The sequence below is a fragment of the Chanodichthys erythropterus genome, chromosome 7, assembly GCF_024489055.1.
Source record: "Chanodichthys erythropterus isolate Z2021 chromosome 7, ASM2448905v1, whole genome shotgun sequence".
NCBI lineage: Eukaryota > Metazoa > Chordata > Actinopteri > Cypriniformes > Xenocyprididae > Chanodichthys > Chanodichthys erythropterus.
This window is the reverse complement of record NC_090227.1, coordinates 14,251,290-14,266,431: the sequence shown is the minus strand read 5'-3', so window position 1 is coordinate 14,266,431 and position 15,142 is coordinate 14,251,290. Positions and strand designations below refer to the sequence as shown.

General features: G+C 37.0%; 2 protein-coding genes across 3 annotated transcripts in view; both read right to left on the bottom strand.

The window, feature by feature from the left end:
* Positions 1–394: 394 nt before the first annotated feature.
* On the bottom strand, positions 395–4,600 carry irf8 (interferon regulatory factor 8). 2 transcript variants are annotated; one of them, XM_067389040.1, is made up of 8 exons: positions 4,347–4,598; positions 3,671–3,854; positions 3,385–3,476; positions 3,141–3,249; positions 2,784–2,822; positions 2,159–2,545; positions 1,725–1,840; positions 395–1,097 (listed from the first exon to the last, which is right to left on the bottom strand). In XM_067389040.1, exons 1-8 carry the CDS (start codon positions 4,512–4,514, stop codon positions 906–908), a joined length of 1,287 nt encoding a protein of 428 aa, XP_067245141.1. In that variant the 5' UTR covers positions 4,515–4,598; the 3' UTR covers positions 395–905. The 2 variants fall into 2 exon arrangements, with proteins under 2 accessions (XP_067245141.1, XP_067245143.1); XM_067389042.1 differs by lacking the exon at positions 1,725–1,840 and having other exon boundaries at positions 890–1,097; positions 4,347–4,600.
* Positions 4,601–6,134: 1,534 nt separating this feature from the next.
* The window catches only part of dusp22a (dual specificity phosphatase 22a), a 104,227-nt gene continuing 95,219 nt past the window's right edge, over positions 6,135–15,142 (bottom strand). The window contains exon 6 of the mRNA XM_067389347.1: positions 6,135–6,242. Coding sequence (XP_067245448.1) covers positions 6,135–6,242 — 108 coding nt within the window. The remainder of the gene's footprint in view (positions 6,243–15,142) is intronic.

The window sequence follows — 15,142 nt, the reverse complement described above, 5'->3', positions numbered from 1 at the left end:
ATTTTGCTAACTGTGGCTTTCTTCAGGTATTATAGACCTCACTGGATGGCACTGCAAGATGGTGCCCTGCACTAGCAACTACAACTGCTGACTGTCCATTTCATGCTTTAAAGTGCCCTCTCAAAAACACCTATTATATAATGATTTTTGTTGTTGTTGTTGTAATTTGTGTACAGGAAGATCATGTAGGCTCCAAAGCTCCAGTCTGTCATGACAGCAGTGTGAGAAATACAAGCACATGCAAACCCAATTTTGTACATTTAAAAACATGTAATGTTTTAAATGCAATGAAATTTAACTTTTTTTCTTGGCATCTGATGTTCTTAATAACATGACTATGCAATACCTATTATACTTGTGGCATAAAAAAACTACAGTACACACTATTTATAGATCAGTTAGACAACCAGCTTATCAAAGTAATTTCTTTAATTATTCATAGATTTCTCATTTGAAATTTATTCTGCATTCAACTCATTCAACATCTGCATTCAACATTACACTTCTAAAAAAAATATTAGCATTAAGCGTAACAAAAAAAAAATCAATATAAAAATGAAGGATAGTAAAACCTATCAACTTTACAGTGCATAGTAAAAAAACAGTAACAGAGACATTTCAAATGTTTAGGACAAAATCAATAATAAACAGACAGTAATATATACAAAGAAAAAAAAAATTAAAAATCACTTTCCTCTAACAAATGAGTACGTCATCCCTGAGAACACTGCAAACCTTCTGTCAGATGCTAGTTTCGGCCCTGAGAGAACGGGATGCTATGCACAGATAGCACACCTAAAGGCCAATCGTTTTCTTTATGTAATGTCATTGTAAAAGCATCATTTTGGGTTGTGAACATGTGAACTGACTCATTCTTTGAGACGAGACTGGCTCAGAGTTCTGCCTCAGACTGGAATTGGCAGGTTGTCCCTGAAACAGGAAGCTCGTTGGGGAACCGGGTAGCTACACAGATCCTGATATATACGAGCCATCTGATCACTGGCCATGTCATCTGAAATCTCCAAATTCCCACTGCTATACTGGGATCGCCGGGCGGTCACTGTATCGACTAGTTGCTGACAGTTCAATGCTGTGATCTGTTTGGATAAAGAATTAGGTTACTGCTATTGTTTTATAGTGTTTTCAATTAAGGTAATTAAGAATATGATTTTTTTTTTTTTTTAAATGTGAAAAGAAGCTACAGCGAAGAAGCTAACTGTCTATAAGTAACCTAACAAATGTAATTCATATTAAGACATTTTAGTCTATAAGTTTCAGTTTAACACTTTACAATAAGGTTCAATTAGTTAATGCACTAGGCATCAAACACTAACCTAGATTAATTAAAGCTGTAAAAAGTTGCTGTTCATAGATAATTTATAAATACTATTACTACTACTATTAGTATTACTACTACTATTACTACTATTTTCTATTCATGTTTATTCATGATTAATACATATAGCTAATTTATACAACTAAAAATCTATTAGTATATGTAAAAATTATTTAGATGAATAAATGCTGTAAAATAATTATTCATTGTGAGTTCAGATCAGGATACCTACTGTAGTTCAGTTAGCACATTGAACCTCACTGTAAAGTGTTAGTTTCCACAAATATAACATTTCAACATAATAGAAAGAAAGCTTCTTTTAATATCATGAATTGGAAAATACACTAAATTAGATAATTCTTGTTTGTATATATAATATATTAATTACCTGCACAATGATTAATTTGCTCTTGACAGTGCTGAAATCATTAAACTCTTCCCCAAAGCAGAGCGTGACTGTGGGCTCTGGAGGCTGATAATGACCCTCTTGATATAACTGCAGCACTGCAAGAAAATAAAACAAATATAAGTATTTCTTATTCGTATGTGTGAACTAAATCTTATCCATTGATAATTAGTACACAATTAATAAATAAGGTCAATTGGATTTTAATAAGTTCAATAAACAAATTGATAAACTAAACTCATACATTAAAAATTGTTTTAGTTATTTACCAATACAATAAATTTATTAATGATCTTTAAGTACCTTATATACTGACTTGATTTTATTAGTGGTAAATTGCAATTGTGAACTGTATTTCAACAGTCATATACTGAAATATATGTATATATATAATGTCTAGGAGGATCTTTGTTTACCTTGCAGGAACCTGGCAGTGTCGAAGATCTTCACCACAGCATCTCGCTCTAGTTTGCCAGGGTTGGGGTTGCACTGAGGGTCCTGCCCACTCCAGAATACTCTGCTCTGACACAGGCGCTTGATAAAGATGCCCTCTCGGTTGGCACGCAGCAGTACGCCACGCTCCAAGTGACTGAAGAGCTTACGGGTGACATGACGCTGGCGCTCGTGCTCGATGAGCTCAACAGATGGGAAGCGGATGTTCTGGAGGCTGTCTGGTCCATACAAGAAGCCGTTAGCCAGAGGGGGTTGACAGGGGGAGATACGGCAGCCCTCTGGATGAGTGGTAACCATGCTGCCCACCAGCCGACCTCCATAGTAGAAACAAATCATCATCTGAGAAAACGCTGGAGGCAGGGAGAAATTTGCGGTTAACCATCCCACTGAAACCATCAAGGAATTAAAACAGGATTCCCAGGGTTTTCTACAATTTTTCTAGTCAACTCTTATTACTTGGAAGGGTTTTAAAAGTCAGTCTATACAAACAGTCTATACACATGCAAAATGTGCTGAAAAAAAAATGTGCTGAACAAATGTTCTGAGTTGATATAAATAAATACACACAACAGAATACACAACACATACCAGCATTGAATGTGCCTGCAGGATCCTGATGAACAGCAGCTGTGAATGTATATAAAACACATAAATATAAACACAAAGAGCTGAACACAACACAGCTCTCGGTACCTACCACTACAAAGAAAGAGGGTGCAAAACAGAAACACTAAGTCAGCAACTCTGATGGAAATTAGTCCATTTTACGCTTTGTAGCATGTAAATGTTTTTTTTTTTTTTTTTTTGCAATTTCTATTTATTATTTTTGAAAACAGTTCTCATGCACTCATGAAAATATCAATAAAGTACTTATGTTAAATTTACTTTTATCTTATTTCTTAAACATTATTAAAATGTAAAGAAACAAGTCATAAACAGTGGTACCATTGTGAGATCCTTGCTGCCACCATTCCTGCACTGAAAGCATGTTACTGCCTTCATCCAGGGGAGAATGACTACGCTTCAGGATGCCCATGTATTCATCATTTGAAGACTGCACACACACATTATGCAGACATGAGCCATCAGTCAAATATAACCATAATCCACAATAAATCTTTATTTCCCTCAATACCTTCATCATTCTGAGACAAAAATGAGCAGTTAACAGGTGGAGAAATGGCAATACCTCTTTAATAAGTTCATCCAGGTCTGGTGAGCAGTCCATGTCAGTGGGGTCAGTGCTGCAGCAGGACAGGGCAGGGAGTGTGCCTTTACCCACTACAAAATAAAATATACTTAAATAACTTAAATTGTAAAGACAATGGGATGTTTAGATAAATAATAAAGAGTCACTCCATAGAGTCACTGAACTTCTTCATAAGTAAGAATTTGTCTCTGTGCTATTTCTAACGTTTCTTGGAAAAGAAAAACAAAGTGAATGCACACACACACACACACACACACACACATACACTTCTGTTCCTCCTCTGGCACAATCCGGTACACTTTGTAAGGCTCAGAGATGTCAAGCTGGGATCGGTCAGTAACTTCCTCAAAATCTGGGCTCTTGTTGAGTGCACAGCGCAATCTGGTCTTCCATGTCGCTGGTTCAGCTTTATCTCCCTCCTTAAACTTCCCTTTAAATATCGCCCACGCCTGTGAAAACAACTGCTTAGTCAGACATCACCACAACATCAGAATTCAAGAAATAGTCTTGTAAGGTAACACTGAGGGGCTGAATATGGTGCACATTGTTTTAGAATCAAAAATATTCTAAAGTTTAAATAAATAAATAAATAAATAATATATATATATATATATATATATATATATATATATATATATATAATAACTATAAACAATATAATTTAGTACCCCCACTAACCAATATTTACTGTAAAAAAATAAATAAATAAAATAAAAACTAGCAGGAGATTGAAAGCAAGCGATGTCAAACTGTGACAAAATCTAAAAGGGTGGACAATCCTTCCCTCGGTTTTAACATTAGTTAAAATAAAACATCGCACATTCAGATGTTAGGCTTGTGCCAACCTTTTGTATGACATCATCTAAATACCCAGAATCTTCATTATTATTATTATTATTATTATTATTTATATATATATAAAAAAAAAAAAGAATGCTTACTTTGAAGATGGACGCATCCACCTCTTGGTTGTAGTCTTGTTTTCCTGCATGTTTCCAAGGGATTCGAAACATGGTGCGTTTCTCATCCTCCCATAGCAGTCCATTATATATGTTACTGTTTATCTGTTCTATAAGCCACTGTTTCAGTCTGCGGCCACCCGGATTCATCTTTGACACTCTTAATTCACTCTAATGCCGTTACAGCGGGCTGCTGAGGAATATAAATTTCACATTCACAACTTTCCACGCAGCTTTATTTATAATGAAAAAGACACCCGCTCAAGTGACTAAAGAACGTCGTGAGAGCTGATTGGTCTGCGCAACGCCCAGGCGTCCAATCACTACGCTTTATGGCTGGTGATATATGAATATGTAAATTTGATTCTACGAAGCGGACGCATTTACAAGAAATCTCAATCCAGTTCTGGAGGTGTGTAGAGTGACCTGAGAGGAAAGAGGGGAAAGGGTCTTTACAGGCACATCTTGATACCTAAACCCAATTTACTGAATTCTCCTAAATATCCAACAGATGGGATCTTACATACATAAACCTTAAACTATTCAGATTATGAATCATTGTACATTGTTGTCTATTTTTTGCTATATTTCTTAACTGAAAAAACAAACAAATGTTCCACATGACTCACATGGTTTTGGTTCATCATCAGAGCATCTATAGATTTAATAATGAACAGTTAAATAAAACCTGTTTGTGATGGCATATTCTGAAATGGTTGACATCTCATATCAAAGACACATCTAACCTGCTGTCAGGAAGTTTAAAGATCATGTGGAAACCATAAAAAGCGGATCTTGAAAAGGTGAGGTTGCATGCTGGTGGTGTGTTTGAGGATATGAGCACAGGTAGTGGTCGCCGTGAAGGAGTTTTCTCTTTAAGACAGTTTGAGAGGAAGCTGAGCATGACACGACTAATCAAAATAAGTCTCTCTTACTAGTTAAACAGTAGGGCTTGGCAATAATATGGCTAAATTGTATGTTAATGTTCTCCATATATAAAATAATACATTATTTTTTTAAAGTTTTTTTTTGGTGCGAGTGAAAAGTGCATTAAAATCACTGAGATATATATCATGTTGCTTAATTATATACAGCTAGCAAATCATCACATAAATACTGTTAAAGAACAGTACTGTGTGAACGAGCTGATACAACAGTGTTTTTCATAAAGAAGTTACTTTGTTGTTTTAGCTAAACCCAATTTATCACTTTATATAAGGCATCTCACACTAACGTAATAATAAGCTCTGGTTTAATACCATTGTTGCATGTTTGCAATAAAATATCTTACAGTTTTCTTTTTTTTAATGACACCTTACATTGAGCAAAAACGTTAACTCATTGTCATGCAAGTGGTCTGTATATGGAAGGTGTTTTTAATACATGTCCTTCTTTTAATCTTTATGTATACATTTTATATTTAATTTGCTTTTTTGATAAAATGCAAAAATTATGGTGACTCAGGCTAACAGATTCAAGCAACTTATTAAGGGATTTAATGAAAAAAATGAATTGTGCTCAGTGAACTCAAGATGAATCTGAACACTTCAGAGTGCTCATGACTATAATATAAATGTTGAGTGCTCTGCAATCTCTCTTCTGAAAATGAATTATACATGTGGGACTGCCTCACATGCCATTACTCTCCAGCTAGGGTTAAAGCAGGTGGTAAAGCAGAGACGAGTGGCATGGCTGTTTTCATCTGTTGCTGCCTGATGCCCTGTATTGGTTGCAGGATAGAGGGTAGATGTGAGAGCTCTGGCTCATCCACTACTGATCATATTGTCTCCCCTGTTCTGCATATAGACTCAGTAAAGCTTTGACTTGTTCCTGGTCTTCAAAGGGGATGGGTCTATAGCTGGCCAGCAACCATGCCCGGTAGTGAAAGAGAGAGAGAAAGCAATTGTGTTCAATGCAAGCAAGCATTTAAATAACCTGCTCTGTCATCAAAACCAGAACAAACTGAAGGTTGTGGTATTACTCAGAGACGACACAGCTTATTTTCAGTTGCTGTGCATGGTTTGGGGCAGAGACCAAAAAAAAAGGAAATCATAGCATTGTTCTGTATGCCATTTTAATGTCTAATGTTTTCCCAATGCCTAACTGAAAGTAGAATTGTGTTGTCAGGGGCCATTCTCTCTTGTATTGGGGAGACCTCGGTGACTCAATTGCATTTCTTCACATAAATAAAAGATCAAAAGTTGATTGACAATCTTTCATTTGCTCATTAAAAGGACGGTCACATGCAAATGCCTACTGGAAGCTATTACAGGCTTTTCTGGAAAACCGTAGACTCACAAGAAATTAGTTTGTTAGAAATCAGTTTCACTTTTGATCTCAGTGGCCTAAGCAAATGTTGAACAAATGTTCACTGACCAAACCAGAATCACCCGTCAATAAGTGTTGGTATGGAAGTGGCTGAATGGTGTGTCAGAATTTTTCCTTGGAATTCCATGAGGGTTTTCATCTGGGAATGGCATCACAATGTTTTAATAAAACCTGACCTCTGTTTTAATAACCTTATCCTCACATCATCCCCCTGTCATCAGCAGGTTATTTTCCATAGAAATCTGTATCATCCACTAGAAACACATAATTTCAGCATGCATTAATGTCTTTAACAGTCTAGTGCAGCTATGTCATGTCTTGAGGAGGGCAGTGGGAATTCCCTGGCACATAGCCCTGTTCAGGGTCTGTGTTGGAATGGAGTGGGAGGACAGACATCCGGTTAGTTTCCAGGCAGACTGTCCTTACTAGATTAGGCTTGCCACAGAACATGTTTTCACACGTTGTACACTAATACATCCTCATACTTGGTGTCATTTCTGAATCACTAATATCCAAAATAACTTAAACAACTGACTACAAAAATATATTTATGTTACAAATCTACACTATGTTTCTCATCTTAAAAATCATCTGATCTAAAGGCTTGTGCTGAAATGTTTGCTGAAATGTTTGACATTGGTTTAAACAAATAAACATTGAATGAATGAATGGGGATATAATATACAGTTTGTGCCGTGTAAAAAAATTATGTCTATGAAAAGTCCCCATGGAAACCCAACGTGTGTGTGTGTGTGTGTGTGTGTGTGTGTGTGTGTGTGAGGACAGTGGATATAAAAAGTCTACTTTTTTAATGCAAAAAATGAAAAAAAGATTAATCATAACAGAACTTTTGTACATTTAATGTAAAAATGACAACCTATGCAATTCCACTGAAAACCAAAGTGATACATTTCAGAGAAAAAAGATAAAAATAAAATAACTGCATAAGTGTGCAGTTATAACTTTTATAACTTGGCATGTGGCTGTCTTCAGAATTAACTATTCATCAAGCTCATGTGAAAAATTACACACCTGAAGTGACTCTGATAAACTCCAAATAAATCTTAGATTTTTCTGACAACTTCTTGGTTGCATACTACTACTACAAGACCCATGGAGTGTTTGGCCTTTCCAGAAATGGCCAAGCACCCACGGGATCTGCACTAATGATTATTAGGCTAATAATAATGATTATTATTAATAATAAATCCTATTTCTGGAAATGAAAGAGCACTCACAGGATCAGCACTAATGATCATTAATAATAATGTTTATTATTAATAATGATTAATAATACACTTACATGGTTTTGAAGAATGAATGGAGGCTCCTTGGCCAACTGAAGGTTGTCATGGAAATGCTTGATGTATTTTGTATTGATTTTTGCCAATAGGCTAGTAAAAGTGCTGGCAAAATGTATTTTGTATTGAAAGTACACCAACCCTTTCTATAAAAAGTGAGAGTATTTAGAATATCACAAATAGCCTAAATAGATTGACAAGATTATGACGCACATAATAATTCCTAATTAATCATTGTCTTTTTCACCCCTTCACCAAATTATAGCCAAGAAGCATACAGTTCAGACAGCTGTTTCAACTTAATAATACACATTAAAACAATATACAGAAAGATTTGTTCACAGAACTGTGAGCTTCTGTTCTTGAGTTGGTACACTATATTTCTAAAATGAGGGACGGGCCACAAATCCATGAGTGCAGTTTGCAAAACCGTGTAAATGGATTGCAAAAGCTACCACGGATCATGAATTTGTGGGTACGGATTGAAAAACTGAAGGTACGGTTTTCAAATTCGGAAATTTTGGGGTATGGTTTATTAATCCATGGGCACGATTTGTTAAACCGAGGGAACAATTTAAGAATCTGTGAGTATGGTTTATAAACTGAGGGGAGGGATTGCAAAACTGTGGCCACGGATTTGGTCTTATTTTTTTTTTCTCCTTGAGGTGACTTCCCGGGCTCCATAGTAAACAGATATGAGTCACGTGGGCAAAAAAAAAAAAAAAAAAAAAATCAGATTTGGGCCACATTTACCTGCAGTGTGAATGTAGCCATTGTTTCTATTTTCTATGTGTTTCTCTCTCTCTCTCTCTTCTCTTTTCTCCCCTTGAATTGGTTTCGTCCCATATCCTCCTCTCCCAACCCATTTACACAGACCAGATAAGCAGACCTGTTGTAAGGTTCTTATTGGTTTACATTTTGAAATTACATTGTAAAAATAGTATTGCAAATATATATATATGTACAAAATCTATTTATATGTACTATATATAGTAAATAAAGTATACAGTCAGTTTAGCAGCTAGGCATTGGACTATTTATTATAAAGGGGCAGAGACACTTTTCACTTCTCTTCTGGTTACCTATCCAAAGCAGTTTCACTATGAGAGTGACTGTATAGTCAGTCTGCATAAAGACTGACATTTAAATCTGAATCTCCCCACTGCCAAATGAAAGTGTTCTTTGATGTGTATTAAAAGTGTATCTTCACTGCTGCATGTTTACTATTAGTGGAACAGAAATTAGAAAAATAATAATGGCCAGAATATCCATGAGCCCTCTCAGTGTTACACCCACTGCATCTGCTCCCTACACTAACAGCCACCAAAGGGATCCATCTCCTGAGTTTTAGTTCCTTCTCTCACAGTTGCCATTTACCCGACACAGTTTTCAACTAAAAACGGAAAACTTTTTATGCATTTTGCCGTTCATTTACTACAACAACAGCATTTTGGGGGCCTAAACATGCAAACTTTTGAAAGCGGGTTTCAAAGTTTTTGAAAACAATACAGTTATTGTCTCCGTGTAAACTACAAAAATGTTAATTTGTTAAAACGTTGATATCATGCACATGTGTATTATGTGTTCAGTGTGTATTATGTGTTCAGTTTATAGGCGCGTAAAAAAAGTTTATAGGTACGTAGTTTTTCTTTACAATGCAACCTCGCCAACTGCTGGCCTGGCATGCATAACACAGTGTTTTTTTGGAGGTCTCCTACAACAGGTTTACATGTATCAAAGGTAAAAAAAACTCTTTCATTTTCTCATAATATAAATTGCATACAGGCTTGGGAGGGTTACTTTAAAAATGAATTCTGTTACAGTTACAAATTACTTCATAAAAAAAGTATCAGCAACGTAATCCAAGTACCACAATATGAAAGTAATGTAATCTGATTACTTTTGGATTACTTCAAGGTAAATATATATATATATATATATATATATATATATATATATATATATATTAATGGTGGGCCGTTATCGGCGTTAATGTGCTGCGTCAACGTGAGACTCTTATTGGGCGATAAAAAAAATATCGCCTTTATTCTCAAAGTTGAGTTGGTAGTCTATATTACACAAGCTATGATGACTTTCACCTTGATATTTTAGCGCAGATGTATACCTAGCTGAATTGACCCTTCGCAAAGATCCGCCCCCCTTAGTTACTACTGCTTTGTCCGACAAGCCGTGGTGCTGTCACGCCACACAAAGTGATAAATGCATCACGGAGCAAAGAGGACACTGACAACACGTCGACAGACAAGACGGAGCAGGTTACTTATGATATTAAACAAAGTCCCAGCTTTAAAACTGTGTAGTTTTTTAAGAAATTCAAACAATAAAAAACGTTTTGTGGCTTTTTAATGTGTCGTGACCATGGTCGTGACAGATTGCTGTAGCGCCTAGGCTCAAAAGGCTCGTAAGGCTTGATCATCTCTTACTACAAGTCCATTCATAGCATGAAATAAACATGAATGAACATGAGAATCCATGTTGTTTCAATCGGCATCACCTGCCTTCAAATGGAGCACCATTTAATAGACAAAACCGTAGATCACTGACAAGCTACGCAATATGGCGTTCATTATCGCAGATGAATCGCCTTTGATAATGAACGCGATATTGCATACAGTAGCTTGTCAGTGAACTACGGCTCTGTCTATTAAATGCCACTCCATTTGAAAGCAGCTGATGGCGATTTAGCGGTAATCAGGGAACCGGCTTTACTGATGAAATGCGCATGACAATTGCATGCGATATATTGCCCATATATATATATATATATATATATATATATATATATATATATATATATATATATCAAATGTTGAAAGTGAGACATTTTGAAATGTCATGACAAATATTAGCACATTTTGGATTTCATGAGAGCTACACATTCCAAAAAAGTTGGGACAGGTAGCAATAAGAGGCCGGAAAAGTTAAATGTACATATAAGGAACAGGTGGAGGACCAATTTGCAACTTATTGGGTCAATTGGCAACATGATTGGGTATAAAAAAAGCATCTCAGAGTGGCAGTGTCTCTCAGAAGTCAAGATGGGGAGAGGATCACCAATTCCCCCAATGCTGCAGCGAAAAATACTGGAGCAATATCAGAAAGGAGTTTCTCAGACAAAAATTACAAAGAGTCTGAAGTTGTCATCTACAGTGCATAATATCATCCAAAGATTCAGAGAATCTGGAGCAATCTCTGTGCGTAAGGGTCAAGGCCGGAAAACCATACTGGATGCCCATGATCTTTGGGCCCTTAGACGGCACTGCATCACATACAGGAATGCTACTGTAATGGAAATCACAACATGGGCCAGGAATACTTCCAGAAAACATTGTCGGTGAACACAATCCACCGTTGCCGGCTAAAACTCTATAGGTCAAAAAAGAAGCCATATGTAAACATGATCCAGAAGCGCAGGCATTTTCTCTGGGCCAAGGCTCATTTAAAATGGACTGTGGCAAAGTGGAAAACTGTTCTGTGGTCAGACGAATCAAAATTTGAAGTTCTTTTTGGAAAACTGGGACGCCATGTCATCCGGACTAAAGAGGACAAGGACAAACCAAGTTGTTATCAGCGCTCAGTTCAGAAGCCTGCATCTCTGATGGTATGGGGTTGTATGAGTGCATGTGGCATGGGCAGCTTACACATCTGGAAAGGCACCATCAATGCTGAAAGGTATATCCAAGTTCTAGAACAACATATGCTCTAGTGATGCGCGTGTCGTCTCATAACCCACAGACCCCGCGGGTCGGGTTGGGGCGGGTCATTAAAAAAAAATGTTGTATGTTGCGAGCAATTCCCTATAGCGTATATTAAATATTTTGGAATATTTATTTTCATATTTTATTAGTTTTTTTTTTTATATGGTTACAATACGAAGGCCGTAACGTAACTTGTGTGATGTCTCCAAACCTTTGGCGTCACAAAAGCGGCGTGCCAAGCAGCTCCCGCCGCCAGCCACGACAACAAAAACGGAAAAATAAAACAAAATAAAACGCTACATTGAGGGCCAGTTCTTCTGGGACGAAGAGGACATTCTAACCTTCCTGCAGTCGCAGTCAATCGCCTTTCCTGTGCTTGCCAATGTGTCAAAAATGATTATCTGTATCCCGGCCACAAGCGCATCAAGCAAGCGCAGATTCATCTCTGCTGGCCAGGTGCTGGAGTCTAGGCGAAAAAAAAACCCGGTACAGTGGATGCCATTCTTTTTTTGCACAGTGAACATAAAAACGGTAAATGAACATTTCCGTGTGTTAAATAAAACAAAAGTTCAGTGGTTATGTAGCGTAGGCTGTAACGGTTGTCCTATACAAATCTGAAAGGGATATATAAAACGCTTAATGTGAAACAGCTTAACGTGGCTTAATTTACTAAGGCAGTATTATTAACAAACCAAACTTAGTAAATACCATAAAAATAAAGCATACTATATAGAATAATTGTTTGTGCAGAATTTGATCTTTGATCTCTGACTTAGGCTACATTAAACGACGTTAAGCTTTTTCTTTATAGCGGTTTAATATAGGAGGAAAACACAACGTGAAATTAAACAAATTGTGTTCATATTCTGGGCTCAACTGCTTTTCTGTAGTAGCCTATACTTTATTAGTATGATGTTTAGCAGTATGAAGTTTGGTCTGTTTATATTCACTTAGCACATTAAACCACGTTAAGCATTTTAGAATGTCCCAAATGAAATAAAAAAATTGTTTAACCTATACAAACGCTGCTTTGTAAATGTTGAAAATGTTTATCATTATCTTGTTATTACTTATTTATGGTTCATATACATAATCGTACGTTGTTGCCAGTTTAAAGGGAGATGTTTCCAAGCACTTTCAGGTTGAAATAAAGGCTGTTTTAATCTATATTACAATGCCTAGTAGCCTATGTCTATTAAATGTTTGCGGGTGCGGGGCGGGGCGGGGCGGGGCAGGTTGTAAAAATAGATACAGTGGTGCAGGGTGGGCTGGGGCGGACCAAATAATTTCATAAAAGCGGGACCCGCGGGTTGGAAAAAAAGCCGACCCGCGCATCACTAATATGCTCCCATCCAGACATAATCTCTTTCAGGGAAGACCTTGCATTTTCCAACATGACAATGCCAGGCCTCATACTGCATCAATTACAATATCATGGCTGCGTAGAAGAAGGATCTGGGTACTGAAATGGCCAGCCTGCAGTCCAGATCTTTCACCCATAGAAAACATTTCGCACATCATAAAGAGGAAGGTGCGAAAAAGAAGACCTAAGATGAGTTGAGCAACTAGAAGCCTGTATTAGACAATCTGATTACAAGCCCATAGATTTTTTTTATTAATTTTTGTAACTGCCTATTTTGGGGCATAATTTAATATGCACCGATTCAGGCTGCTTCCCCTTTAAATCCTCCCGCTCTCCGCCCCCAAGCTTGCGACTCTAATACATTGCATAAATAAAGTTCACACAGCTAATATAACCCTCAAAATGGATCTTCACAAAATGTTTGTCATGCAAGCTGCATGCATGCATCAGATCATGTAAGTACAGTATGTATTTGGATGTTTACATTTGATTCTGAATGAGTTTGAGGCTATGCTCCGTGGCTAAAGCTAACATTACACACTGTTGGAGAGATTTATAAAGAATGAAGTTGTGTATATGAATTATACAGACTGCAAAATAAAAATAGCGATGGCTCTTGTCTCCGTGAATACAGTAATAAACGATGATAACTTTAACCACATTTAACAGTACATTAGCAACATGCTAACGAAACATTTAGAAAGACAATTTACAAATATCACTAAAAATATCATGGTATCATGAATCATGTCAGTTATTATTGCTCCATCTGCCATTTTTCGCTATTGTCCTTGCTTGCTTACCTAGTCTGATGATAGACTGACTAGATTTAACATTAAAGTTTGTAAAACAAATCTTGCTCCATCCTTTATCATTACTCAAAGTAGTAAGAACGACAGACAATCTGTATTAATGGACACAGTTTTAGGTAATAGTGGCCAACAGAAGTATTAGCAGAAGTATTTCAGGAAGCCAGAGACATACACAATATAGCTAAAACACAAAACTGTGTATTTAGAACACTGTATAAAATACATCAGAAATAAACCACACTTACAGTTAGTGATTCTGAGGAGCAAGTTGGTCCAAATAAAGCAGGTACTGTCCCATCTTTAATCACTGATTCTTCAAACCTCGCACTGGAAAGTGAAAATAAACCAAATTTCCTTTCACAGTACAGAGCACAGTGTCTTGTTGACATGTTATCCATTTGAACAAGCTACAGCGTTTGGGGGTTCAAGTTTTCGCGGGATGTACATGCAGAACATAGGCAGGCATTATGCAAATGTGTTAACTTGTGACGTGTGAACTTTGCGAAATGGGATTCGAACTAAAAAAGACTTAAGCGATTCAGAGTCGACTCTTTCTTTTGAGAGACAATGGGCCCTATTTTAATGATCTAAGTGCGTGGTCTAAAGCGCATAGCACAAGTGCACTTAGGGCATGTCCGAATCCACTTTTGCTAGTTGAATGACGGGAAAAATGCTCAGCGTGCCCAGTGCATGGTCTAAAATGGTTGTCCCTGTTCTCTTAGTCTTAATGAGTAATAGTTGTGTTTTGTGCATAACGTGCAATAAACCAATCAGAGTCTCATCTCTCATTCCCTTTAAAAGCCAGTTGCGGCATGGCGAATTCACTGTTTACATGATGGAATTTGGAAGTGAAAAAACTTAACGCTTCTCTATCGAGGTGACGGATCTGCACGTGCGAGAGGTTAAAGGGTTAGTTCACCCAAAAATGAAAATTCTGTCATTTATTACTTACCATCATGCCGTTCCATCACCCGTAAGACCTTCGTTCATCTTCGGAACACAAATTAAGATATTTTAGTTGAAATCCGATGGCTCCGTGAGGCCTTCATGGGGAGCAATGACATTTCCTCTCTCAAGATCCATTAATGTACTAAAAACATATTTAAATCGGTTCATGTGAATACTACAATTTCAAAACAATGCTTCAGGACGCATCGGAGCACAATGAATCAGTGTATCGAATCTGCTGTTCGGAGCGCCAAAGTCACGTGATTTCAGCCATTGGCAGTTTGACGCGCGATCTGAATCATGATTC

Excerpts from the sequence above, each read along its gene's own strand:
- irf8 (XM_067389040.1), bottom strand. The coding sequence starts at position 4,514 with ATGAATCCGGGTGGCCGCAGACTGAAACAGTGGCTTATAGAACAGATA. Across the intron at positions 2,823-3,140 it reads GCAGCAAGGATCTCACAATG|CTGCTGTTCATCAGGATCCT; the intron begins GTACCACTGTTT and ends ATACATTCACAG. Across the intron at positions 2,546-2,783 it reads TGCAGGCACATTCAATGCTG|CGTTTTCTCAGATGATGATT; the intron begins GTATGTGTTGTG and ends CCCTGCCTCCAG.